Source organism: Lygodium microphyllum, chromosome 20 (genome assembly GCF_053477565.2).
Source record: "Lygodium microphyllum isolate KBCC chromosome 20, Lygodium_microphyllum_v1.1.10, whole genome shotgun sequence".
Classification (NCBI taxonomy): domain Eukaryota; kingdom Viridiplantae; phylum Streptophyta; class Polypodiopsida; order Schizaeales; family Lygodiaceae; genus Lygodium; species Lygodium microphyllum.
Genome location: NC_141154.1, coordinates 122,648,899 through 122,674,500, shown reverse-complemented (window position 1 = coordinate 122,674,500; position 25,602 = coordinate 122,648,899). Strand labels below are relative to the sequence as shown.

The 25,602-nt window shown below is 41.4% G+C and overlaps 1 protein-coding gene across 4 annotated transcripts in view; it reads right to left on the bottom strand.

Annotated features, from left to right (window-relative positions):
- Positions 1-383: 383 nt before the first annotated feature.
- Positions 384-25,602, bottom strand: part of LOC148019334 (uncharacterized) — a 71,283-nt gene continuing 46,064 nt past the window's right edge. The window contains exons 2-6 of one of the 4 annotated variants that reach the window (XR_015687580.1): positions 23,758-24,849; positions 22,967-23,192; positions 2,128-2,309; positions 1,945-2,019; positions 1,088-1,222 (exon numbers count right to left, since the gene is read on the bottom strand). Coding sequence is in view for 3 of the 4 variants with exons in the window: in XM_087660944.1 (XP_087517070.1) it covers positions 643-960; positions 1,080-1,222; positions 22,967-23,192; positions 23,758-24,849 (1,779 nt within the window). In the remaining variant the exon portion in view is untranslated. Of the gene's footprint in view, positions 961-1,079; positions 1,223-1,944; positions 2,020-2,127; positions 2,310-22,966; positions 23,193-23,757; positions 24,850-25,602 lie in introns of those variants that run through there. The other 3 variants (XM_087660945.1, XM_087660944.1, XM_087660946.1) reach the window with 3 other exon arrangements.

Genomic DNA, 25,602 nt, shown 5'->3' with positions numbered 1-25,602 from the left:
GGTTTTGCATACCTGACTCAACGAAACAAAAAACTTTGCTCCTTTAGCCAACTCCCCCCCCCCCCCCCCCTTTCTCAAGAACAATAAAGAAATAAGGGATGGCATTAATAATAAATGAGAGAGAGCCTGTGATCCTGTTACCTATCAGAATCCAGGCTATCTTCGAAATCGATGGAGGAGAAAGAGGAAATAAAGGATTCCTGGCTACGCATGCACTATGCAGAAACCCTACCAGTTTTAACGCTAGGTACATCCATGATTTCACTGCTTATGTCTCCAAAACTAGGAATAAGAAATTGTCTGAACTCTATTGTGACCTCCCTAAACTGAGAAGGCTACCCCTAGTAGAAGTGGTATAATGATTCCACAAAATTTGACCAAAATGCCAAAAATATAAAGTTCTGTCTCATCAGCTGAAATAGTTTTACACACTCAGATTCTTCAAACCGCTGAAACTAAATCCAAATACAGCAGAGTAGAACACAAATCTCATCTGCAAATAAACCCTCTCTCAATCGTAATGAAAATGTTCCATAAACGATAAGAGTTGAATTTTTTGTGAAATATATAAGACACATACAGTCATTGTAAATGCCAATGACAACTGTTACAAATTTGAACAGTCATACACTCCGTCTAAAACTACCACAACTGCGGTTTTGGCAGCAAATTGTACAAATTCCAGATTTTCTGCCCTCGAGAATCTTTCACTATCTTAAGAGATGAAAGTTGGGATGTGGGGCTTGCAGATATAGAAGAAGATGCAGTCTGGGTGGTTTCAAGGCCATCCAGCGACGATGTTGTAACTTCAAGATTAGCACCATCTTCCTTAGAACTCTCCGCATCATGTACAGGGTCATTCCTCCGATCTTTAGAACACAACAAACATGAGTTGCATTTTAAGTAACAACTTTTGTGAAAAGGTGTATTGCACAGCTTGCACCTTTTCACATTCTCTTCCTGCAACAAATGAGACAAAAATATCATACTGTCATAAATAAAAGACCCAAGTTCCAAAAAACTCAGTTCTGGAAGTAAAACAACCACCTTGCATCTTGATAAGGTAATGATATCATTACCTGGAATGGAAAAATCGGATTAAAAGGCTCATCACATATAATGCCAGCACCACACCATTCTCCCGTCTCCTGACAAAGAGAGCATTGCTTTGTTATGTGCAATCTCAAGTTTTCTAGAACCGCAGTAAGCACTCCTGGCAAAACTGCACAAGCATTAAGAGAAGGCTCAACTACATGCTTATGTGATAGACCATTTAACAATGTCTGAATAGAAGAATCTAAGTGAGCCAAGAAGCACACGTTAACTACAGCCTGATTTAGGCTATTCATGGTTTTATCTATCCAGTCATTTTTTCGTACATAAGCAAGAGCTAAATAGAAATCCAGACTTCTCATAATGTTGAACATAACATTCAACAGTAACCATTTGAGGATTCTTGCCCTAGAAATCTCACTTGTACAGCTACCTTCGGGCTTAACTTTTCAATGAGTTACAATAATCATCAAGAAAAATTAACACACTTCCCAAGAAATGGCTGCAACACTGCCATGAGCCTAGAAAAATACATCAGTGCAGTGGACAAAGGTAGCACCACAAACTTGAACAGCCCAAAAAGTGTCCAATGGAAGCAGCAGTCATTAGAAAGTCCAGTCAAAACGTTGGCCAAAAAGTCAAAACGTTGGTCAAGACAGCAAGACATCAGCATGGGTAGCCAAAATGCAAAGGTTGGCAGCTGGTTCAGAGGGAGAAAAACAAATGGACGTGCTGTTGTCACCTGGCAATGAAATACACCCACTAAAACCCATGAAAATTGAAATGCACATATGCAGTGCCTAATCACGATATGCAGAAAGCTAACAGATGACCACCTCTCAGTTGTGGAAGGCAGACCATCTCGGTAATGAAGCAATCCAACATCCTCACCTTAGCCAAGCCCAATGGCAGGTTCATAAAATCCTTTTGAATCTTATGGACCGGATTCTTGCTATGTTGCTCCTCCTGTTATGCAAGAACTGGCTGTGAGTCAGCAATACCAACATGAACATGGAGGAGACTCTAAATGCAAAAGCACTTCGCTAGGTATACCTGCTGCTCTTCAAAGCCTACCTTCTGTTTCATATAAGCATGACTTTGGTCGCTGGTGCCTTGCATTCTCAATTCCATCCATCCCTCCCTATTCCTGCACTCATCTCAGTCCTAGCACTCCAGTTTTAGACAGTTTCTTTTGTCCCACAATAGCCTTTTCCATCTTGTTGTGTGTCGGCTTACACTCTCCTTTAGGGAACAACCTGCACAAGAAGCACCATCAATTAGATCATTTGAGGCCAAAACCTCATCAAAGATCACATTCCTGCTCACATCCATCTTTTGTGTCTTTTCGAGTTGTAGAGCCTATAGACCTTCATGGTCATGCTATAGCCAACGAAGATAAGCTTCTTCAACTCGAAGTTGAGTTTGTTGCTCCATTTCTTCTTGTCCATAAGCATCACACCCAAAGATGCAAAAATGGGATACACAAGGCTTCTTCCCAAAGAAAGCCTCATAAGAAGTCATATCTTGTGATGCCGAAGTCAAAGGCCTTTTGCAAATATGTACTACTATAGCAACAGCCTCACCCCAATGAGAGTGAGGCAGAACCCTATGCTCCAACATCGATCGAGCTATCTAAAGCATGGTTTGATTGGCACGCTCCACCACACCATTCTTAGATGATGTGATTAGATGGGAATGATCCATCCAAATACAGTGATCCTTGCAAATCTTGGAAAAAATATTAGAACAAAACTCGCCACTAAGGTCAGCTCAAACACCTCGAACCTTGAAAGTCGTTTGTGTTTTCACAAACATCTTCCAATCACAAGAGTTGAAGTGTTCCTCACTCTCACACACTCAACAAAGTACAGCCACACCTATCTGCTGAAATCATCAGTAATCAACATCAAATACCTAGCCTTTCCAAGGAGGTCATGCCCATAGATTCGGATAAGTTGGTTAGCACCAAGGTGAACGAGAGTAAAATCTTGTAGTCTCTCGACTAACTTCTTCCGAGAAGCCTTGCATATGAAGTCAAAATTCAAGTGTCCATAACGAACATACTAAAGTAGCCCAAGCTCGTGGAAAGTCCACACAACAAGAACAATGAGCTTATAAAGCCCACCCTCCCGAGTACCTAACCAAAGAATAGAATTTGTATAAGAATCCTCAAGAGACACACCATCCTTGATAAAGACCATGCGAGTACCTAGTTGTGTCAAACCATAGACAGAAAGAAGGTTAAAACCGAGATCCGCGACATAAAGTACTTTAGCCTTTTCCCCACTAAAACCTATCAATCTGGCAAAAGGGAAATAGTCCCCACTCCACGAACTGGCACAGAAGAGTTATCCCCAGTGGTGACTAATCCCCCTTTGGAATGAAGATCCTAAAGCCAATCTTGTCAGTAGGTCATATGGAAAGTGGCTTCACTATCAGTGACCCATGGCTTCTCCTCCGTGAAAAAAGCAAGGGATGTATCCTCAACCTCAATTTTATGCACCAAAATAGACTCAGTAGTGGTAGGGGTAAGCCTTCGGGTCCTTTGAACCATCTTTTGGTTGCAAATGGGAGTACTACTAGCACTTCTCCTTTGGATGAGTGCACTTTCCACAATGTGGACACTTGGCTTAGACTTCTTCTCATCCTTCTTGTCATCTTGTTTCTTGTCATTAGTGTTTGCCTTCTCGTTCCCCTTCTAGCAGAATACTACATAAATGCAGACGTGGCAGTACGGATGCTAACGCGGTAGTACTAATGCTGAAGTGATAGTCTAGAACAGTCACAATGTGATAAGGGGCAAAAAAATGACTAGAAAACCTAGGAAATGTACACTTAATTATCAGAGCTCCAATTGTCTTTGACAGACTCTCATAGCCATTCACAACCAGGAGACATAGTTGCACTAGTACCACGTACAAAAGGTTTCATACTATACCATACTTTAGGTACCGTACCTTACGTATTAGTACTATAAGGTACCAACTTAATAGATACATCTTTTCCCATTCGAACTACAGTTTGGGATGAGCTAAATACTCCTTATATTAATATGATTCTCCCATGAGATTAGGTTATTTGAGATTCAAACAATTTCTCTCAACGTTTTCTCTCTCAAGCCCACACTTCTTATTTGTATGATCATTCATGTATGATGTATCCACTCCCTTTTATGTAGTTGTTAGTTGTCCATGCATCATTAGAAATCCATCTCTTAGCACAAAGTGTTCATGCCTTTGGCCATTGCAAAGCTGATCATAAACATTAGCAAAGTCTGAATCAGCAACATATTGCTCTTTCATGGCATCCAACTCAATGTGATAAACCATGCTAACGGCTGAAATTTGTGGCTTGCGTGACATTGCATTAGCCACAACATTTCTTTTACTATCAATATGTACAATTTGAAAATGAAACGTAGAGAGAAAACTTGTCTACGTCAAAAAGTACCTCAAAGTTTGATGGTCTGTCTGCACTGTAAAATCAACCCCCAACAAATAATGTTTCCACGTAGACAGTGCATGAATTACAACCAAGAGCTTTTTCTCATAGACCTACAAATTCTTTTCTCCACCGTGGAGAATTCGGTTCTCATAACCCACAACTCAGCCGTCCTGCATAAGAACAGCCCCAATGTTGTTACCACATACATCACATTAAACTATGAATGACTTCCTTAGATCGAGCAATACAAGCACAGGATTTGAAGTTATCTTTTCCTTCAACTTTTCAAATGCTGAATTTCCACTGTTGTCCACCTAAATGGCACATCCTTCTTCTGGAAGGCATGCAATCGAGATGCAATTTCAGCAAACCCATGTACATACGTCCTCTAGTAAGAACATAACCCCAAGAAGCTACGGATCTCATGCACATTCCTTTTCAAGAAAAGTGGTTTCTTTTCGAATCTTCAAGGACTCCATGAAGTTCCCCCCTGAATAGGCTGCATCAAACTGCTAAATGAAAGTCAAAGCTTTCAACCTATCTTATACATCACTGAAGGACTCAAACTTCACTACTTTTCCACCCTCATCATAGTCTTTTGCTGCCCCTTTTGGGTGTCAAGTTGTCATACACTAGCAACTGCAAAAAGGATGCATTTGCTGAAATTACATCAAAACCAATGCCAAACAGAGCATTTGCATGACCAACATTCATTCCTTGAGCCCATAAGCATTCGAGGGTGCAGATGCAGTACCAAACATGCTACTTTATGGCCCAAGTATCAAGCCAATACTGCCATACATAGGGTTTTGCATATTTCCAGTCATACCAGAATACATTAGGCCTTGCACACCATGCATTGGTTGCTACATACCATAGGGATTTGTGCCATACATTCCCATATACGGTCCTTGTCCAACCATAGCAGGAAAAATCATGCTTCCACCAAAATATCCTAGCTGCTCCATCATAGCATGCAATCCCAGCTATCCAAATCCATTGGATTGGCACTTCCGTGATGGCCTTGCATTTGCATTCCTTGCCCTGTAGGTACCAACTGTTTTATTTCATTATCATCTTTGGGAGCTTCAAATGAAGCGTTTGGCATTATCTTCAGTACATCTTGTTGTCCCAAAGGTGTGGAAAACGTCTTCTTCTTCTTGCCTTTGCCGTCCTTCTTTGAAGCATTCAAAAATCGAGTAAATTGAGGATCCTTTGCTAATTCAGCAAAGAGATTTGTTGTTGTCCTCATCCGATTCTTGAACTGATCATCAAATTCCTCTTCACTTTGCTGGTCATGAGCCTCCTTATGCCTTGAAGGCCGTGCATCTTGCCCCACAACAACATTTTCAGCTTGCTGTCCCCTGACCCTTATCCAAGGTCATGTATTGCATTTTCTTCATTCCCATGTGAATGTTCATATTGAGAGGCATCATCACTACTTGAGTTCATCTCATTATATGAAGACATATTGCTGTAATTTCTCAACTGAGAAATCAGCACTAGCACAAAGCTTTGGCTTGCAATTAGATGCCTCGGGCCCACCAAATCAAGGGATTAAGTGGTATCTTGGCAATGGAACCATGTAACTAGCCTTCCTCCTCGGATAGGGTGGTAAATAACCTAATTAAGCACTATTTACAGCAATTAACAAATTCACAAAACTGAAATGCACACTTTACCATATAATCTTGGACATTGGACACCCTATTGACCCCAAAACTCGCGTCCCTTTCGGTATTTATTTAACTTCATTGAAGAAGAAGTTCATATACAATGGGATTCTCCCAATCCCTTTCGGTATTCCAACTCCCCTTGCTGTCCAAAAGTCCGAAATGACCAACAAGTCTTCAATCTGATTGGCCCCTTGATTCGGACAGTTGATTGGCTTTCACCTGCTTTGATGGAGATGGAAAATGCCCCAAATTCATTAATTTATTGGTCCTCCACCTGAATTTGATGGAAAACAGCTTCAACCCTATTGAATCCAAGTCTTGGAGCTTCCAATTTCTAGCAAACTTCCCGAGGTTACTGCTAAACCCTAATTTCTGCTGCAGAAAATTTACAGCAAAGAAATCTAAAATTTCTCAACCTTTGGTGATCTCAATGCTGTAATCTTTAGAGCAAGGCTATAGAAAGGCTAGGAGGTGAGAGAGAACACTAAGGAGAGAGAAAATTCAAACTTTCTTCACAAAGAACTGAAGAAAATATGTCATTTACTACTATTGCCATATCTCATCAACTTGTAGATACAAAGAACTAAAGAAAATCAGTCATTCACTACTACTGTCCTGTCTCAATAACCTATAGATACTATCACATGCTGTTGATTGGTCTTCTCCTGCCCCTGGCTAACTCAAAAGGTCCTCCAATGGCTGCAAATTAGACCAGCAACATCTCCTCCCTCTCTCTTGCAAGCTGAATACACAAAAAAATGCCTCTCTCCAACCTCTAAAAGACGTTTTTCAATCTTGCATGGGCATTATTTAACAAGTGGTAGCCTTCCCAAATGGTTTTTCTAACATTATCCATAATTAAATATTAATTTCAATCTTTAAACACTCAATATTAATCTAATAATTATTTTTATGCCCCAAAAAATAATCTGACTTGCCAATAATTAAATTGGCTAGGCAACTTCCATTCCTGAGTGTCTCTACGCCATCTTTGACTATCAAATTGGCATTAGGTACCATTAAACACCACTTTTCTAGTTTCACCAACTGACACTTATGGCCAAATAAATGACCTAGGCCAATAACTGACACCAGATACCACCAAATACCTATGCGGCATAACTTATAGCAACTTTTGCCTTTGACATCCCGTGATTTCCTTGAGCCTTGAGCTCGTAAATTTACTATAATTCCAATTGCACCTCACATGTGCAACATCCACTTAATCATGTGATTAACAATTAATCCACATATTAAGTGAGGTTTCAAAATACATGTCCTCATGAGAGAACCAGTCTTTCTTCTCAAATAGGGTAGTAAATAACCTCATTAAGCACTAATTACAACAAACATAAAATTCACATTAACTGAAAATGCACATTTTAAGCTTGGACATCGGACACCCAATTGTGGTTCTAAACTCGTGCCCCTTGAGGTATTTCTTTATCTTATATTGCAAACGGAAGGTATACAACTAAGATCCTCTAATCTCCTCCACTAATCCAAGTGCCTCTTGCTGTCAAAACTAAGCAGCAGGCCTCCAAACCAATTTGCCCCTTAGTTTGCTTGGGGATTGGTTTTCACCTTACTCCTTGAATGACAAATTCAGCCCCAAATCTAATATTGGCTGGCTGGCCTCTTGAATCTCCCTGAAATTCCTCAATTTCAGCTGCTAGAATTCAAGCTCTAGGCCCTTAAATTTGAGCACCCATCCCAAGGTGGTTGTTAAACCCTAATTTCTATTGTAAATTAGGGTTTACAGCAGAGATTGACTGAAATATCTTTCTCTAATGGCTCAAACTGCTGAAAAATGTTGAGATAACTCGAGAAATGACTAGGAAATGAGAGAGAATGCTCTAGAGGGAGAAATTTCAGAGTTTCATCGCGAGAAACACTGAAAAACTATTGTTGCCCTACTCAAACACCCATGGAAGCTATCATCTATAGCTTACAACCACCAGAAAGACTGTTGCCCTCTCCTATATGCTATCACTTGCACCAAAAGAACCTTGGGCTGCTGACACTTGCTCCTAGAGGGCTCCAAATTGCTATAACTTGCTGTAGGATTGATCCTTTGTGGCTGTAAATCACATCACCAGCCTGTCCTTGCTCTCTAACAGCCTCCTCCTTCTCTCTCACAATGGTTTGGAATAGACTTCCAACCACCCCTAAAAACATTTTCCCTACTTGTATGGGCAAGTTTTGCCAAGTAACAGTCTTCTAATCTCATTTTCTAACATTATCCAACTTATTAAATTGATTTTTAAATTATTAATTCTAAAATTTAATTTGATAATTATTCTAGTGCTCAAAAAATTAATTTCACCAGCCGATAATTAAATTGACTAGGCCAATTTGTCTTCCAAGTATCCCTAAGCAATTGTTAGCCCTTCAACCAGCACTAATTAATGAATTAATGCCTAGTCTCTAATGTCACCACCGCTGATATTAATGGCCAATAAATTGGTCTAGGCCCAAATCTGACATCGAGTACCACCTACTATCTGTCAGACATAACTTATTACAACTTTTGTCTTTCATACCCACTGCATCCACGAGGTCCTTGGCCTATTACCATGAAATAACTACCATGTGCGTCACATATGCTAAACAACCTTTGCACATTTGATTAATAATTTAATCAAATGTTATCAACAAGATTAAAGCATCTCAAAATTTCAAGTCCCCGTGACAAACGTCCTTCACAAAGGGGGCCTTTGTTGTATCTTCTTAAAAGGGGCAATAAGAAAAGGGCAAGTAAACTCAACCTTCCAATCAATATCCAAATCCAAACCAAGCTTGTGAGTCACAAGGAACTTCCCCGCCGTCAAAACTCAAACCCGAGTGGCAAAATGTACCAAAGAAAAATCAATATTGTCAACATTGTCAAAAGGCTGGCTAGTTTGACCATGAGTGTCATTCAAAGGCTAAGGGCAATCCACCCAAGACTTTGTCTCAAGCCCATCTAGTGTGGGCACTCCCGCCCCCTCCGCAATCGGGACAAGAGGATAGACCCACTGCTCACATGGCAACTAGTTCTTCTGCTCCCTCTTCACCTGAGGAGTTGTCAGAAATGTTTGCCCATCCTACTGTTGTGGACTTCAGTTATCCTCGGACATGTGTTGCCTCTCTTGAGGAGCAACTTGATGAGTAGCCTTCCCACTCCAAGTTGCCCTTTCCTTCGAGTTTGCAGCTAGAAGCCCTTTAGCCCACTTTCTCTAGAGACCATTCGGCCTAGCAAATTATGGAGCCTTCCTCCGATTCAAATCTCCATGATACTGACCGTGATTCCTTTCCACTCCCCGTCTACACATCAGTCGATCCTTGTAGGGCATGCTCTAGTTTGTCTTCTCTTTTCTGTTACACATTTCTCCTTTTACTTTCTTACATTCTTAGCATGTATACCTTTTGATAGTCGGAGTCCCATTCACGTTTGTCCATAGCACTCACTTGCACTTAACATTGAAGTCGAGATTTGCATGTTTTATGATCTTATGTGGTTGTTTTTTTGCTTTCTTTGTCAGGTTGACATTTGCTTCTACACGATCTACCACCTAGCGAAGCCTTGGAAGTTTTGGCACTCCTTCCCATGGTTACATCTTTTGGTGGTGCTTCTTTTCCAAGATTTGTCATTGTCTCTTTGAAGGCCCCTTGGAGGCTATTCATTTCACAAGTTTTCTGCTACACATGTCTCTTCCTCTTCTTCTTTGGATGCTAGTCCTTTTCCCCATCAACATCGACATTTAGGGGACAAAGGGGGTGCTTGCTTCTCCTTCCCTATCCGATGGTGAGAGGGGGCGGTCTCCAATTTTTCCTTTCACTTTGAGAAGGGGCGGCTTCTTTTCTTGATAGTGACAGTGATGATGCTTACAAATTTTGTTTCAAACATTGTATTTATACTCTTTTAAATAGTGTATCTTCATCCGCACTATCAAGATGACGTGATTATAAAAGGATGCTTGGGCAAGTGAACAATTCCCCTACGAGGACTCTATCCAAGTGGCATCATTGCATAGCATTTTACGTGAGCATGACATCTACATCTTCCTTCACATTACCCCATACATTGGCATTCTGTTCATATAAGCATGCATCTGTGAACATTTATTCCTTTTCGGTCACCCTTGGAGTGGTTGACTCTGGATCCACCATACTCGTGGCATAGCACATGATAGTCTTCTACGGCAATTTTTCCCCTATGCTTGCATGTTGCCTTTGCTTGTCTTGCCTCTCGATATATTCTCCATATGATAGGCGCACACACATACCCTTAGATAACCCCTATACACTTATCCTAGTAGTGTGTGGGATTGTTTTGCTTGTTTTTGAAGGTAGTGAAGCTATCCATCCTTATTTTCCATACTTCAGGACACAGTGAATCACTAGGATAAACATTGATTTGAAACTCTCACTCAATGTTAAATCATATGAACAAATCCCTTCCACCAAAAAAAATAAAAATCCATTGTTGATTCCATCCGCCTTTATAGGACTTGGTAGGTTCTTGGGCAGTCGACGAGTACCCTTGGTCCGATGCCCTAGCCTCTCTGAAGTGATCACTTGGGCTCCCTTTAAGATAACCATCACCTCTGTAGTCTTAGTAGGTCATTGGGCAACTGACATGCACCCTTTGCTCGATAACCTGGCTGCTTTGGGGTGGAATGCCTTGGGGTAGAAGAAAAATAAATACAAGGGCTTATTTGTCATGGCTCAATTTTGGGCCCGAGAGGGGATGTTGAGCTAAAATTGCATTAGCCTAACTTAAACTGTCCCAAAACACACTTAATTAATGAAGAAACCTTATTATTTTAAAAAGAAATGTGATCCTATACAGTTAATATGTCGCACATGCAAAACCCTAATATGGGTTTCCCAAACTTTCTATAAATAGGCATGCAACCCACCATTCTACCTCAATCTTTTTTTTGCAAGTTTCAAGTCATCTAGCTTCATTGCCCACATCTCGTTCGCAGAGGTCTGAAGCTTCCCATTGTTGTCTGCATTGGTCTGACACCTGTTTCCAACCTCCATCATGCAATTTACATCAATTTTTGCTACATTTGCTAATCAGCCACATTGTCTAAAACTGGCGAACTGCTGAACTACTGCATTTGTGATCTACGGTTACTATACAAGTTGCCACGTCATTATACCTGCGCTTTTGCTGCCATCAACCTGCCATGTCATCATGCTTGTGTTTTTGTTACTATCTACTTGTCACATCATCATCAGCTTGCTGCAGCTTTTCTCTCCTCTGGTACTTGTGTTTTTAGTCTTCCTCTCTCCTCACTACCCGTCTACATCAATTCCAACTTCCAAAGTTGCATTTACTAGTATTCGACATACACAAGCTGCCTGAATACATTTCGGAATTCATTCAGAGTACAACACACTCTCTAGCTCATAACCTCTGCCTTAATCCCCAAGACACAAGAGTTCAAGGTTCAATATTCATTCACTACATAGTGTGTTTGTTGCATGAACATTGTATTTTCAATAAAAATTCATCTCACTATTCTCTATATTCATTATCTCTGTGTTACCCTAACCCTAACTACGTTCTACGTTATCAATTTGTGTTTTGTTGTACGATTAGTTTTGTGTTTGGAAATGCTTTATATGGTGGTAGTTATAATGCAAATACAACAAATGCACCCTTTTTGCAGTCGCCAACTTATGATAACTTGACTCCAAAAGAACCAGCAAAGGACTATGATGAAGGTGATAAATGGATGAAGTTTGAGGCCTTTAGTGGTGCACAAGAAAGATTGAAAGCCTTGACTTTCATTCAACGATTTGATGCTGCCTACTCAGAAGCCAACTTTATCGAATCTATAAGATTCAAAAAGAAGCCACTTTTTTAAGGAAAATGCATTGCAATGATGGTCCACACTTATAATGCAAGGTAGAACACCATCAACATGGATACAATTTAAGTAAATGTTTACTTATTATTGCTTAACAAACCTTTGAAGTGGATATTATGACTCCTTGAAACAAGTTGAATGCATCACAAGGCAAAAATCTGAAGTACTATAATCAGAAGTTTTGGTAGACATTGATGCGATCGTAATATCCCCCTTCATAAGAAAATTAAGAAGTATTTTTGTGGACTGACTAGAGGAAACACGAATGTTTGCATAAAGACCACCGTGACTGCATGTCACAACTCATATAGAGAGCAAGTACGACCAATGCTTTGCTACGTGAAAAGGATTCAAGCTTCCAAGGCGATGATGAGAAGCCATCCAAAACGTTTTCAAAGGCAGAGAAGAAGGAAAGATCTGAAAATAGGCTGTGATGAGGCAAAAATAGCAAGGAAAGACTTGGAAATGCATTGCCCAATGCGAGGAATTAATGGCTGCAAATAACTGCTTTGTATGTGAATAGGAGAAGCACATACCAAAGGACTGTCCCAATAGGCAACAAGCTATGTGTCAAAGCATAAGACATAGTGGGAGTAGTACTTGCCTTTGGTAGAGTTTGCATATAATACTACCATGCATAGTTCCATAGGTAAAGCTCCATTTGAGGTTAATGGAGGGTGGCTAGAAAGTCCCTTCTATTTTGCACCACTAAGGATAAGATCTTTAAGGCTGATCATTATGTGGAGAACATGGATGCAATGAGAAGGTTAAGTATGCACTTCAAGGATCACAAGAAAAGTAAAAGAGGACAACTGATCGCCATATGGCATAGACATACTTTGCAATTTGTAGAGGGTGATTATGTATTGTTGTGTTTTGAAAAGAAAAGGCTAAAAAAGATGAGAAGCAAAGAGAGATTGTATCCAAAGCTGAGTATGTGCTATTATGGATCTTCCACATGTTGGAGAAGATCCGTAATGTTTCTTATAGGTTGAAATGGCCTCCACATTGGCGGATATAAAATGCCTTTCATGTTAGTTTGTTGAGGTCTTTTCATGGTGATGTGTATGAGGATATGTCTACTGAATTGAGCCATAGGTCGAGGAATTGGATGAGATATTGGTCCCCGAGTACATTTTGGCGCATAAAGAGAGATTCGAGATAGATCAATAGTAAAGTTTCTAGGAGGTGGTGAAGTTTCGGAATTACTCGCCAAGGGATGCTAAATGGATAGAAGAGAGTGACTTGGCAAACCACTCTCAATTGTTGCAGCTTTACCTCGATGCCTTTCAGCTAGAGCCAACTTTAGATAGGGCTCTTTCACGTTCAATCAAGCACGAGATCCAAAGCACTACCTAATGCTTAAGGGGGAGGTAGCACTTCCACTCCTCTAGGGGTAGACAACTCATGTATAATGGTCAAATGTATTCAGCATGTATCCAAGGTATTGTTTGCTAACAGTATGCTTGCCATGAGGTCACTATTCAGTGTACTCGTCACTCTAGTTGGTATGTGGATGGATATATTTTCTACCATAGCTCTAAAACTTTACATATGCATCAGCTTAAGATCATCAAAGATTAATTATCAGTTGTTGGTTTTCAATGGATGACCATTAGTAATCAATGGTATTCAACAGGTTTTTATGGACAATAAAGCGTGATTGGATGCCATTGCTAGTTCACCCATAGTTTGCACTCAATTTATCCTTTGCTATGGTTGTTTGATCAAAACACCTTTGGTTAGGAGTTAATGGATGCATCCCATGTGATTCTAACACTAATTATGATTCAGTTTTGGTATGTTATGACTTAGTTCTATTAGCTGGAAATTTCAACATGCATTTGGCACTAGTATAGTATGAAAAGTAGCAGCCAATGTTCCTTGACTATGATACATATGCTTTTTCCAATTCAATGTTTGTTTATTTGTTTTAGTACATGTGCGGTGTGTTAGCAAATATGTCAACCCATGTGTGAGTTTGAACATATATTGTGGGCTTGGAACATTATGTAGATATTTTAGGCATTTTTATTGTGAAGCATTTTATACTTTATAGCATTTATTGCTGCCAATTGGCCAAACTGACATATTTTATGGCATTATTCATGCCTATATACTCTAGGCTCCTCCTCAGTCATTTAGTTCACCACCTAGAGGTCCCATGGAGAGAGGAGCTGGTGCCAATGCCCACACAGCCAATGACTCACTATTGTATGCAACAGTCTTGTGTCTAATATATGGATTCCATTTCCCAAGCATACATCTGAGTTCTCATCCATATTGTGTTCTCTCTTTCTTTTCTTTTCTCTTTTGTCTTGTGTTCAGCAGTTTATTTCAGCACATGTTTATGCTTCCATTGCTGCACCACTTCTCACATGGTATCAGATTTCAGGTTCTATGCTCCTGATGTATTTTCTTTACTGATTTCAGGACTGTTTTGACCATCATTGGTCAAGCAATTGCTGCTCCAACCAAGCAACTTGTTTTAACCTAGGTTTTTGCTGACGTCAGCATCCATACAGCCTGTGTCAGCCCCTCTACTACATGCATGTCAATTCCAACTTGCCTTTTGGTGTTTTTGCATCTCCTCTTGGCTGGGCAACTGCATTTTCAGGCAGTTTTTGCTGTTTCATGCAGTTTTTGGCTGATTTTTTTACTTTTTGCAATAGTTTTCTTCTTGTTTTGGTCAAATTTTGATAAATACTACATGTGAACTCTCATTTTCTGAAGTCTGCGCTTGTGGTTTGGCTGTGTTCCCTCTCCAAATACCTTCTTTTCTCTCCTTCTCTTCTAAATCCTCTACAGATGGCTCCTCCGTGCACATCCATTGCAAGTTACATGACTCTGATTATCTTACATGGTGTGCTATGATGAAGGCTTGGTTTATACAGAAGCAGTTATGGTATGTGTTCTATGGAGCTATTGAGCGTCCTCAACGGCCTTCTCTTCTTCTCTAATTTTGATGGAGACAACCATGAGGAAGCAGTGCTTACATGGGATTTGGACGATGCCCTACTTGGCCTTGCTTCGGTGTATTTCCAAAGAAGTTCTACAAGCGGTCACCTCCTACAGGACATTCACTGAAGTATGGAGGAAGTTGCAGCTGCTATATGTGACACCTTCCACCATGAGGGCAAGTTAGTCTTTATGGCCAGCTCCAGCAAATTTCATTCAAGACCAAAGATACGTCCAATCTTTTCTACTTCGTGTGACCCGAATCCAAGACTACTTCGGCAAGTGCAGTCTGCCCTTCTAGAGGCTCATCTTATTGAACTTGTACTCTCCAAACTCCCTCTGATGTTCGATGGAGTGGCAAATGCTTTGAAGGCGCAAACATCATCAACCCTTGTCAGTTTTACACATATGACCTCCATGTTGCTTGAGCATGAGGCATCATTGCAATTACAGGGGAGGCTTTCATCAAGTCCTAGTGTGGCTCTTGCAGCTTCAAAGAGAGGTTCGAAGAAGAAGAAGTCGAAGGCCCAATGTCACCATTGTGGCAAGAAGGGCCATTTGCAGAAGGACTGCAAAGAGTTAGCGGCTTCCAGGAAAAAAAAGAAGCAGACAACGAAGCGGGATGCAGACTCCTCCGACGCGTCATCATCTGCCTCAGATTCCAACTCAAATCCTCTGGCCAAGGTAAAGTCCAAGGCACAAAAGAGATCCTCTTCTTCAGATCATAGAAAAGGCTTGGTGGCCCCTTCCTCAGCTACTTTCTAGTGTTGGTGATGAGGTCATCCCTCACGACTCTCCAATGCCAGAGAGGCAGTGTGAGAGGGTGGTGAGATGGGGCAACCATGCCTCATCTATATTTCTATACAGATGCACAGGATTTAGAGAGAGAAGTCCCTGATGCATCGACCAAAGTCTGACAGATTCAAATCCTAGAGTTGGGATTGACATCCAAATTCATGATGGGCTAATTATTTGACAAAGTGGATGGCTTTCATCTCGGGCTCATATGAGGGGACACTTTGGTAGTCTGGCCAAAGGAAGGGGATCCATGGTCATTTATGTGCTGCGGCATTGGTGACAAGATGGTCACGTGTGCTACATCAAAGGCATTGTTGACAGACATTGAGAGCTGCTATGATCTTCTCTATCTTCAAGAGCTGATACGATTGACATTGACATCAAGTTCTCTCCGAGGCACCTTGGTGGTAGCTTGATCACTCACTGCCTAGATATCCATGGTTCTACTTGGTGGTTCTTTGTTGTATGGACTATGATGAATCATTTATCATCGTATCATTGTATTGTATTAGATCACCCATGACCTAAGAGAGGGTGTTAACAAATATGTTAGCTCATGTATGAGTCTGAGCATGTATTGTGGGCTCGACACATTATGTAGATATTTTAGGCATTTTTATTATGTAGCATTTTATGCTTTATAGCATTTATTGTTGCCAGTCGACCAGCATTAATGTTAGCCAACCTGACATATTTTATGGCATTATTCATGCCTATATATTATGGACTCCTCCTCAGTCAGTCAATTCACCACCTAGAGGTCCCGTGGAGAGAGCAGCCGGTGCCAGTGCGCACACAGCCAGTGACTCATTATTGTAAGCGACAATCTCATGTCTGATATTTGGATTCCATTTCCCAAGCATACATCTGAGTTCTCATCTGTATTGTGTTCTCTCTTTCTTTTCTTCTCTTTTGTCTTGTGTTCAGCAGTTTATTTCAGCATATGTTTATGCTTCCATTGTTGCACCACTTCTGACACTATGCACATGTGAAACGCAAGTCAGTTAAGTCATAGTGACGGCCTAAGAAACCCTAGTGAGCAATGGGTGGCATTGCCAAAAGTTATGCAAAGTTATGCCAAATAGGTACTTGTGGATACTCAATGTCAATTTGAGGTCTAGGCCATTATTTGGGCCATTAAATGTCCAATGGTGACATTATGGGATTTGGCATTAATTAATAAACTAATACTAGTCCAAGGCCAATTAATGTTGGGACCGTTAAATGTCCATGGGGGTTAGCACATTAATTGTGAATGGGCATCAGCCATTTCTTGGGCAATGGGCAAGGTCCAATGGATAATTAATTAATTTTCAGAATTTAAATTCTGAAAGCTATTGAATTAAAGCTCAAAATTACAATTAGAAGGCTGCCCAATAGCAAAAGAGGCTGCCACTTGTCAAAACTTACCCATGCGAGCTGAGGGAAGGCTGTTTGGAACTTTGGGGGCTGGCTAAGGGTCACTCCAGCATTCAAAGGCTGAGAGGAAGGAGCCACTGCCAAATGTGCTCTGAGAGAGGCAACAGCAAATCGTGCACTGTGACAACACAAAGGCGGCAAATTTCCTTTTCTATCTTAGTGAGAGGTGGCAATAGAAGAGGAGAGCTTGTCGGTGGCACTAGGGATTTACTCCCCTTTCAAAATTGTTGGCACCATCAAAATTGGTATCAAAGCTACTGTTCAAAGGATACTCCTTCCAGCTGGCTTTCTCTCTCATCCTCTGACATTCCCTCAACAATTCTCAGCCTACTTCAGCCATTGATAAAGAGCAATTGAAGAAATTGCTGCTGAAACCCTATTTGACAGCAGCCATTAGGGTTTCCTCAACCACCTTCGGATCCATGCTCAGTTACTAAAGACCTGGGTACTTGGTGTAGCACCTTAAGGCATTAATTTGCAGCTGATCCAACGGGTAGCCCATTCTCAGATTATTATGGCCCACATGCAAGAGATCGAAGATTCAAACTGAGCCTGGATTGTTGTACAATCAAGGGGCCAATTGTACCTAAGAAGTGCTGGTCATTTATGGCCACACGAGGACATGTATTTTTAATGCTGATCTTTGGCATTATTACATTCAGCACGTGTGGTGCACATGTGAGATGCAAGTTAGTTAAGTCATGGTGACGGCCTAAGGAACCCTAGTGAGCAATGGGTAGCATTGCCAAAAGTTGTACAAAGTTATGCCAAGTAGGTACTTGTGGATACTCGATGTCAATTTGAGGTCTAGGCCATTAATTGGGCCACTAAATGTCTAGTTATGACATTGTGGGACTTGGCATTCATTAATAAACTATAGTCCAAAACCAATTAATGTTGGGACCATTAAATGCCCATGGGGTTTAGCACATTAATTGTGAATAGGTATTAGTCAATTCTTGGGCAAGGGCAAGGTCCAATGGATAATTAATTAATTTTCATAAATGAATTAAAGTTGAACATTACAATTAGAAGGCTGTCCAATGGCAAAAGAAGCTGCACTTGTCAAAGATTACCCATACAAGCTGAGAGAAGGTTGTTTGGGGGCATCCTAAGGGTCATCCAGCATTAAAAGGCTAAGGGAGGAAAGAGCCGTTGCTAGATATGCTCTGAGAGAGGTGATAGTCAATCGCACAATGCAACAACACAAGGGCAGCAAATTTCCTTCTCTTAGTGAGAAGCGGCGATAGAAGAGGAGGGCTCATCAATGGCACTAGAAATCTACCCCCCTTTCGAACTTATTGGCACCATCAAAATTTGCATCATAGCTACCGTTCAAAGATACTCCATTCGGTTGATTTTCTCCCTCACCTTGATGACAAAGTAATCAATGAAGGAGCCATCGAGGGTGGAAGGGGAGAGGGTGTGGGAGGAGGAGGGGGAGGAGTTGTATACAAAGAAGGGGTGCCAAAGGGTAACCTGAGGGGGTGGGCCGGGGGGGGAGGAGATGGATGGAAGACGAAGAATGACCTATAGCAAAAGCACCATCAATTGAATCCTTGGAGGTTGCAACCTAATCGAAGATCATATCCCTGCTCACCTCGATCCTATGAGTCGTTGGGTAATAGAGCTGATAGCCCTTCATGGTCGCACTATAACCAACGAAGATAAGCTTCTTTGACTTGGAATCAAGCTTGCTCCACTGTTTCTTCTTTTCCACATGGACATATGCCTCACATCCAAAGATGCAAAAAGTGGGAAATAGAAGGCTTTTTCCCAAAGAAAGCCTACTAGGGAATCATATCCTGCAATGCTGAAGTAGGTGACCTGTTGCGGATATGAATCACAGTAGCCACAGCCTCACCCCATAAGAAATGGGAAAGACCCAATATCGATGAGGCCATCTCAAGTATGGTTCAATTGACATACTCCACCACACCATTTTCAGATGGTGTGATTGGACGCGAATATTCCATCTAAACACCCTGATCCTTGCAAAACTCAAAAAATAGGTTAGAACAAAACTCATCACCGTAATCAACTTGAACACCACGAACTGTGAAGGAGGTTTGCTTCTCTCTACAAACACATTCCACTCATAGAAAGGGAGTACATCTCACTTTTGTACTCCAAGAAATAGGGCCACACATAATGACTAAAGTCGTCAACAATAAGCATAAGGTACTTAGCCTTTCCAAGGGCGGTCGTGCCCATAGGTTTGCAAAGGTCAGTGTAAACCAACTTGAGCGGTGTAGAAGTCCTCTGTGTAGCAACCTATGGATAAAGCTGCCTATACTACTTGCCCCTTAAGCAACTAGGACAAAGGGTATAAATGGGAGGGAAATATGGAAGTCCCTCAACCATCTTTCTCCTAAAAGCCCGTCGAATAGCATCAAGATTTAAATGCCCATAACAAGTGTGCCAAAGCAGTCCAAGCTGGTGAAGATCGCACAACAAGGACTGTGAGTGTGCAGAGTCCACCATAACTACGTCCTAGGTAAAGATGACTTGGATACCTAGCTGTGTAAGACCATAAACAAACAAAAGATTAAAGCCTAAATCTAGTATATAGAGGACTTTGGCCAAAAAAGAATGCCGATCGGGCAATAAGAAAATGGTCCCCACCACACACGGGGATTGAAGAATTGTCACCAATGGTGACAGATCCCCCTCTGGATCACATATCCTAAAGCAAATCCTGTCAATAAGTCATGTGGGAAGAGGCCCCACTATCCACGAGCCAAGGCTTCTCCTCAGAAGAAGAAGCAAGAGTCGTATCCTCCACCTCAAAGAAGTGTATGAAGACACATTCAGTGGTAGCGAGTGTAGCCTTTGAACCCTTCGACCCCTCCTTAGGCTTCAAATGGGGGTACTTCTGCCAACACTTCTCCTTAGGATGAGTGCCCTTCCCACAGTGGAGACACTTGGGCTTCTTCTTCTTCTCATCCTTGGAATCATCCTTCTTGTCCTTCTATTTCTTAGCCTATGGCTTTCCCTTCTTCTTCTTGACCCCATATTCTGCGCTAAAAGCCTTCATGGTGCCAAATTCACTAGTCCCCACCTCTCTTAGACGCTCATCATGCTCCAAGACAAGCGCCAAAAGCTCCTCCCAAAGAAGAGTATCTCGATTCCTCAAAGTCAAAAGATTGGTATACAAGATATCATACTTAGGAGATGGTAGCCAAGTCAATAGAATTAGAGCCATATCCTCCAAAGATATCATCCTCTAGAGGGACACAAGCTCATCCTGCATATCCTCCACTTTGTTGATGTGATCCTTCATAGAAGGAGAGTCATCAACACCGAGCATCCGAAGCTTCTTCTCCAAGGGAATCCTGTGGGCAAACGTCTTCTAATGATAAAGATGCGCGAGCATCTTGCACACCTCTACCCCAATCTTCAATCTACGAACATAAACCAAGACAGAATCCTGTAAACTCATAAAGAGAAAGGATCAGGCTCTAGAGTTGAGCTAATCCCAAAGGGCTGCACAATCCATCAACAACCCATGTGAGGGGTCTTCCACAAGCTGGAGAACAAGGGGAGAAATAAATTCCTAAAGGTCGAAGGTATCAAGAATACACTCCCACCTTACATGACCATAGAGAATAGTTGGAACCATCCAACTTCAAGCCGATAGACTACGTCTCATGAGAAACATGAAGGAAGGGAGGAGAAGAGGGGCGCTCCGAACGGGGAGTCCGCACAAGGGACTCAAACCCCTAATAATCTCGCGGTCGCTTAGAAGAATGATGATAGACCTCATCCTCTAAGTCAGTAAAGCCAAAAAACTGGCATTGAGACATCTTCAAGAACTTGCAATCACCCCAAAAATTGCATTTGAAGATCAGACAATAGAGAAACAGTAGGAATCAGCTCTTTCCTGCACCCAAATGGTGTCGCCTACGCCTAGAAGGCTGTCATCTATAGTGACGGACTGTCACCAAGGGCAAACAGATGTCAGAAAGGGAGGAAAATCTGCATTTTGCAGCCAGATGATGTTGCCTAACCAGAAGGGCAGTCGCCTTGTCAACAGAGAAGACCGGAAGCAAGGAAAGCAGTCACCTAGTGCTTGGAAGGCTGAATTTGCAGCAAATGCAAATCTGGTGTAGGTTGCCGGTCAGTTCGGGGTGGTCTTCACAAAGAAAAGCTCCTTTGTGATCTCTCATTAGGTGATGATACCATGTGAGAGTACACAAAGGAAGAAGGAACTCGAACACAGAGAAAGAAGACAGCAAGAAGATGAAGGAAGAAAGAAATCTACACTGACTGAAAAAATGCTAAGTACAAACAGATGGACTGATCAATCCTTGCATGCAGCCCGAGGCATCAATGAGGGCACCAGATCTGGCCTGCAATGATGACAACAGCAGGGGCACCGAGATAGAGGAGTGTGCCAGCAGTTGGAGGAGCAGCCTGCAAAAGAAGTGATCTGCCCCAGCCAACCAGCCTGCTATAAATAGCAGAAACAGGCCAAAACTGGCCGATCAGATGCCAGCTGGCCGACTACATTAAATGCAGTCAGCAGCATTAAAAATGCAGAAAAAAAATATATAACTAACGTGGCAATAAAATCAGGGGGACAGGACAATGTTCAACAGAGTGACCCAGGCTGGGAAATGCTAAAAATGCTCACAGAACTAGGGAAATGCACACTGAAATGCCAGAGTTCCCACGTCTCCGTCAGACTCTAATAGGAGTTCACAACTGGGAGATGACTGACTGACAACACTAAAAGTGACAGGCTAACAGCTTCAGATCATGCTGGCAATTCTAAGGACCAAGCACATTGGGGTACATTAATATATTGTTCCTAAGCAATCAGGCTGGCAACTCTTAAATCAGTATGTTCCTAACCTGGACAATTTTGCCAACATTTTCACCAAGCCTAACCAGCATTACTATCCAAAGTTCGAGTTGCACTGCCATGATTTCCTTCCTTCGTTTGGGAGGGGATCTGCATATGTTTGTAGCTCCTTAGTTCATTCAGATTCTTGTTCCCTCATATGTCACACCAAGGGGATGTTGAGAGTTTTAATGCCCAGCTTCATATGAGATTTCTTCTTGGCTATTTACATGACATATTTTAACCCATCTTTAACCTAACAGATCCGATCAGCACTTGAGTCAGCCAATCTCCAGATCAGCCAGTTTCTATGCCATCTGCCTATTCATAGGCCATGCTCTGTACAATGAACTCCATTCTCATTTTTCAGCCTGCAGTTCCTTCCTCAGATTTTCCCTTCACTTGGTTTTTGTATTGCACCAGTTTTGGGAACCATTAAAATATACCAGGTAGCCATTTGCCCAACTGTTGGCTATGAACCAGCCAGCAGTGTGTGCTAGGATTGTCATCTTCTCCTACTTCTGAACAGTAGCCCGGGGAGCCCATGAATGACTAGAATCCTGATTAATGTATTCTGACTGCCATCTCATAGAGTTTTGGTTAAGAACTTTAGGGGTCAGTACAAAAGACAGTCTGTCTGATAGCCTCCCACATGCAAATGGTGTTTTGTTGCAGATTACACTTGTGGTGCCACCGATGAACACAAAGAAGGAGACAAAAAACCCAACTTTGAAACCTGAGTATTGGTTAAAACTCTTCACCAATTTCAAATACCTGTCAAGTAAAAGGAATTTTCCAAATGCTGGTGATTCTAACATTGTGTTAAAGCATGGCCCCTAGCTCTGAGACAATCTGCAGCCCAAAACATGGAGATAAATGCTTACAAATTTTGGAGTGGTGTTTACCTGCAAAAGCACCTTTGGAGAGATCTTCAAGGTCACGAAGAGCAAAAAAGTCATCATTTTCCAAAAGATACCTTCGTGAACCCATGGTTTGCTGTATTCGTGCCCGTGAGGGACATCGGACACATGATAGCATTTTGCTCAGCTTTCTTCGAGTCTCTTTAACATGAGAAAGAATAGGCACTCTGGAATACAAATGTGGATTTACAGCACTAACACACAGCATTGGCTGCAAGAGACACGTGTACATTGTTATAAATCCTGAAACATTGATATCTGTTTTAAAAATATTGAAAATGCCATATTAAGTCTTGAGAGCTTGAGATAAATTGCTAAATCATCAAAGGCAACACTGTATGATTCATGCTCAATCTCCCCTAACAAAACTTGAAATTTTGGACACAAAAAAACCATGACAGACACCACTTGATGACGTAGCAAAGCAAAGGAGCATATTATTATTAGTGTAACCTTTACATTCTGTACTTATGACCTACAGACATAAAAAATTTTCTTTCTTCCAAGAACAAACAGATTACTTTCAAAGCCTCATTGCCTTATACAGGAGAGCTCCACACTGGTCTCGGATGGAAACAGATTGAAACTAACAGAAGTAGACTCACAGAAATAATCCAGTCTATACTCAGCCTTTGATAATTAGCATATAAATGAGCTTTTTATGCTTATGCAAACAAAAATTGTTCACAGGAAAATGATTGTGGCATCCACAAAGGCATCTTGTACTCCTGATCCACAAAGAAAAAGACGAGATTAATTGGAGCAAATGTTCTGACCTGGTCATAAATTGAGTCAAGATATGCCTTGGCAAGTTGAGAAACCCGTCGAGGAGTGAAATCCCAGTGTTGCAATACTTGAGCAGGAAGCACAGCAGTTTCATTAATATGGCAAGAGGAACAAAAGAGCTGCCCACTGTACTCACATAGTCTTGGTTTTCCCCATCCAAGAGTTTGCACAAATCCCTGCATCAAACCTTTCTCAACATCCAGATGCTTGTAACAACCTGCACAAGAATGATGCTGTGCATAGAGGAGTTGTTTCAAAGTCTTAGGTGGATGTGTGTTCACAACAAGTTTAATTGTTTTGCCCAATGCAAAAGGTTTTTTGTCCAGATCCAAATCCATCCCTATGCTTTCTGAATCTGATCGAGGAGACTGCACTAGGGGAGAATCCAAGGTATTCAACTGAACATCTGAGCCCTTTTGTGAAAATGACCCTCTAGTTTGCAAATGGTTCTCAAAGTTAAGTCCACTTGAAGACCTCTGTGGACGCAAAAACCAAAACAAAGGAGAGGTGGAACTAAGAGGTGGGCCAGCTTGTATAAGAGACTGCAGACATCTCTCTATGCGGAAGCTTCTAACTTCTATGACATTTGAAGAAGTGTTTCCAAATACTTTGCGAGACTCGCTTTCCACTTCATCCCAAGGAGAAGGAAGAGGCTTTTCTGCCCGAGTATTGAATATTTTTCTCAGCTGATGATAAAGATCCACAAAATCCCTGTATCTTCTGAAGACTTCCCACTCCTGCTTCCCACTTACAACTTTGATGCAATACACTGTATGATCCTTCACACCAACCATCCGCTCTCCAAGAGAAGAACCACCCTTTTTTTGTCTTGCACCAACTACTTCCACCCAATCCACTGTAAAAGGTGTAACCTCTCCTTGAAAAGCCCATTGTGTTCCAGAAGTGGAGGAACTCATACTTCCATCTCGAGAAGGACGAGGTGTGCCAACTGTTGTGCTGCTTTCTTGCCGTAAGAATCTTCCACTGCTTATCTCATCTGAATTGAGAAGCACCTCCTCCATATCAAGAACTGTGTCAAGGTATGCCTCATTAACATCCAAAGCTTCCACATTCCTGAACAGCTGAAAGGAAAAACTACCAAACTACTTCAATGAATGCAACCAACCCAAGAAACTGTAGGTAGGAATATTTATGGCAAGCCTTAGCAATATCATAAGAATCACACAACCTGCATCAATATTATCCAGCAAGAAATAACAGGGATAGCAGGAAGAAAAAGCATTGTTTGTACCCTTCCTAATTTGGATCCTCGCCCACCCTTTGCTTGAAGTCTATTACCCAATCACCAAACTCCAAATTCACAACTTGCTTCTAATGAGCAGGCCCAAAACTAGCTTTTAGCCACAAGAATTGTATTTGCAACTGGGACTGACAAAGAAATGTTGATAGTGGCACATCTGAGGATCACTTGTATTCAACAATCTCTAACAACTAGACTTTGTGTGATTAAGAGCACCTCCAACACAGATTGCTCTTTAGAGGGCATTTGTCAAATCTTATCATGGATGTGATTTCTTTTACAGGTAAGAACAGTAAGAGAAATCACATTCACTCAAGACAAGGTTCACTCCATTTCGATGGTATATGGACAAAAGTCAATGGTGGCTTTGGATGTGATGATCTCTTCATTGCAGTTTTACCAAAAGCATCAACAATCACACCTTGAAATAATGAGATGCTTTTAAGAATACCTTTGTTACAGCCAAGCAGAGAAGAAGCAATTGACCATTACACAAATCAGGTTACTAAGAGCAAAGAGTGGTTTAATGCTTAATTAGAGGAGGAAAGTTATCATTGAAGAAATGCTTATGCTC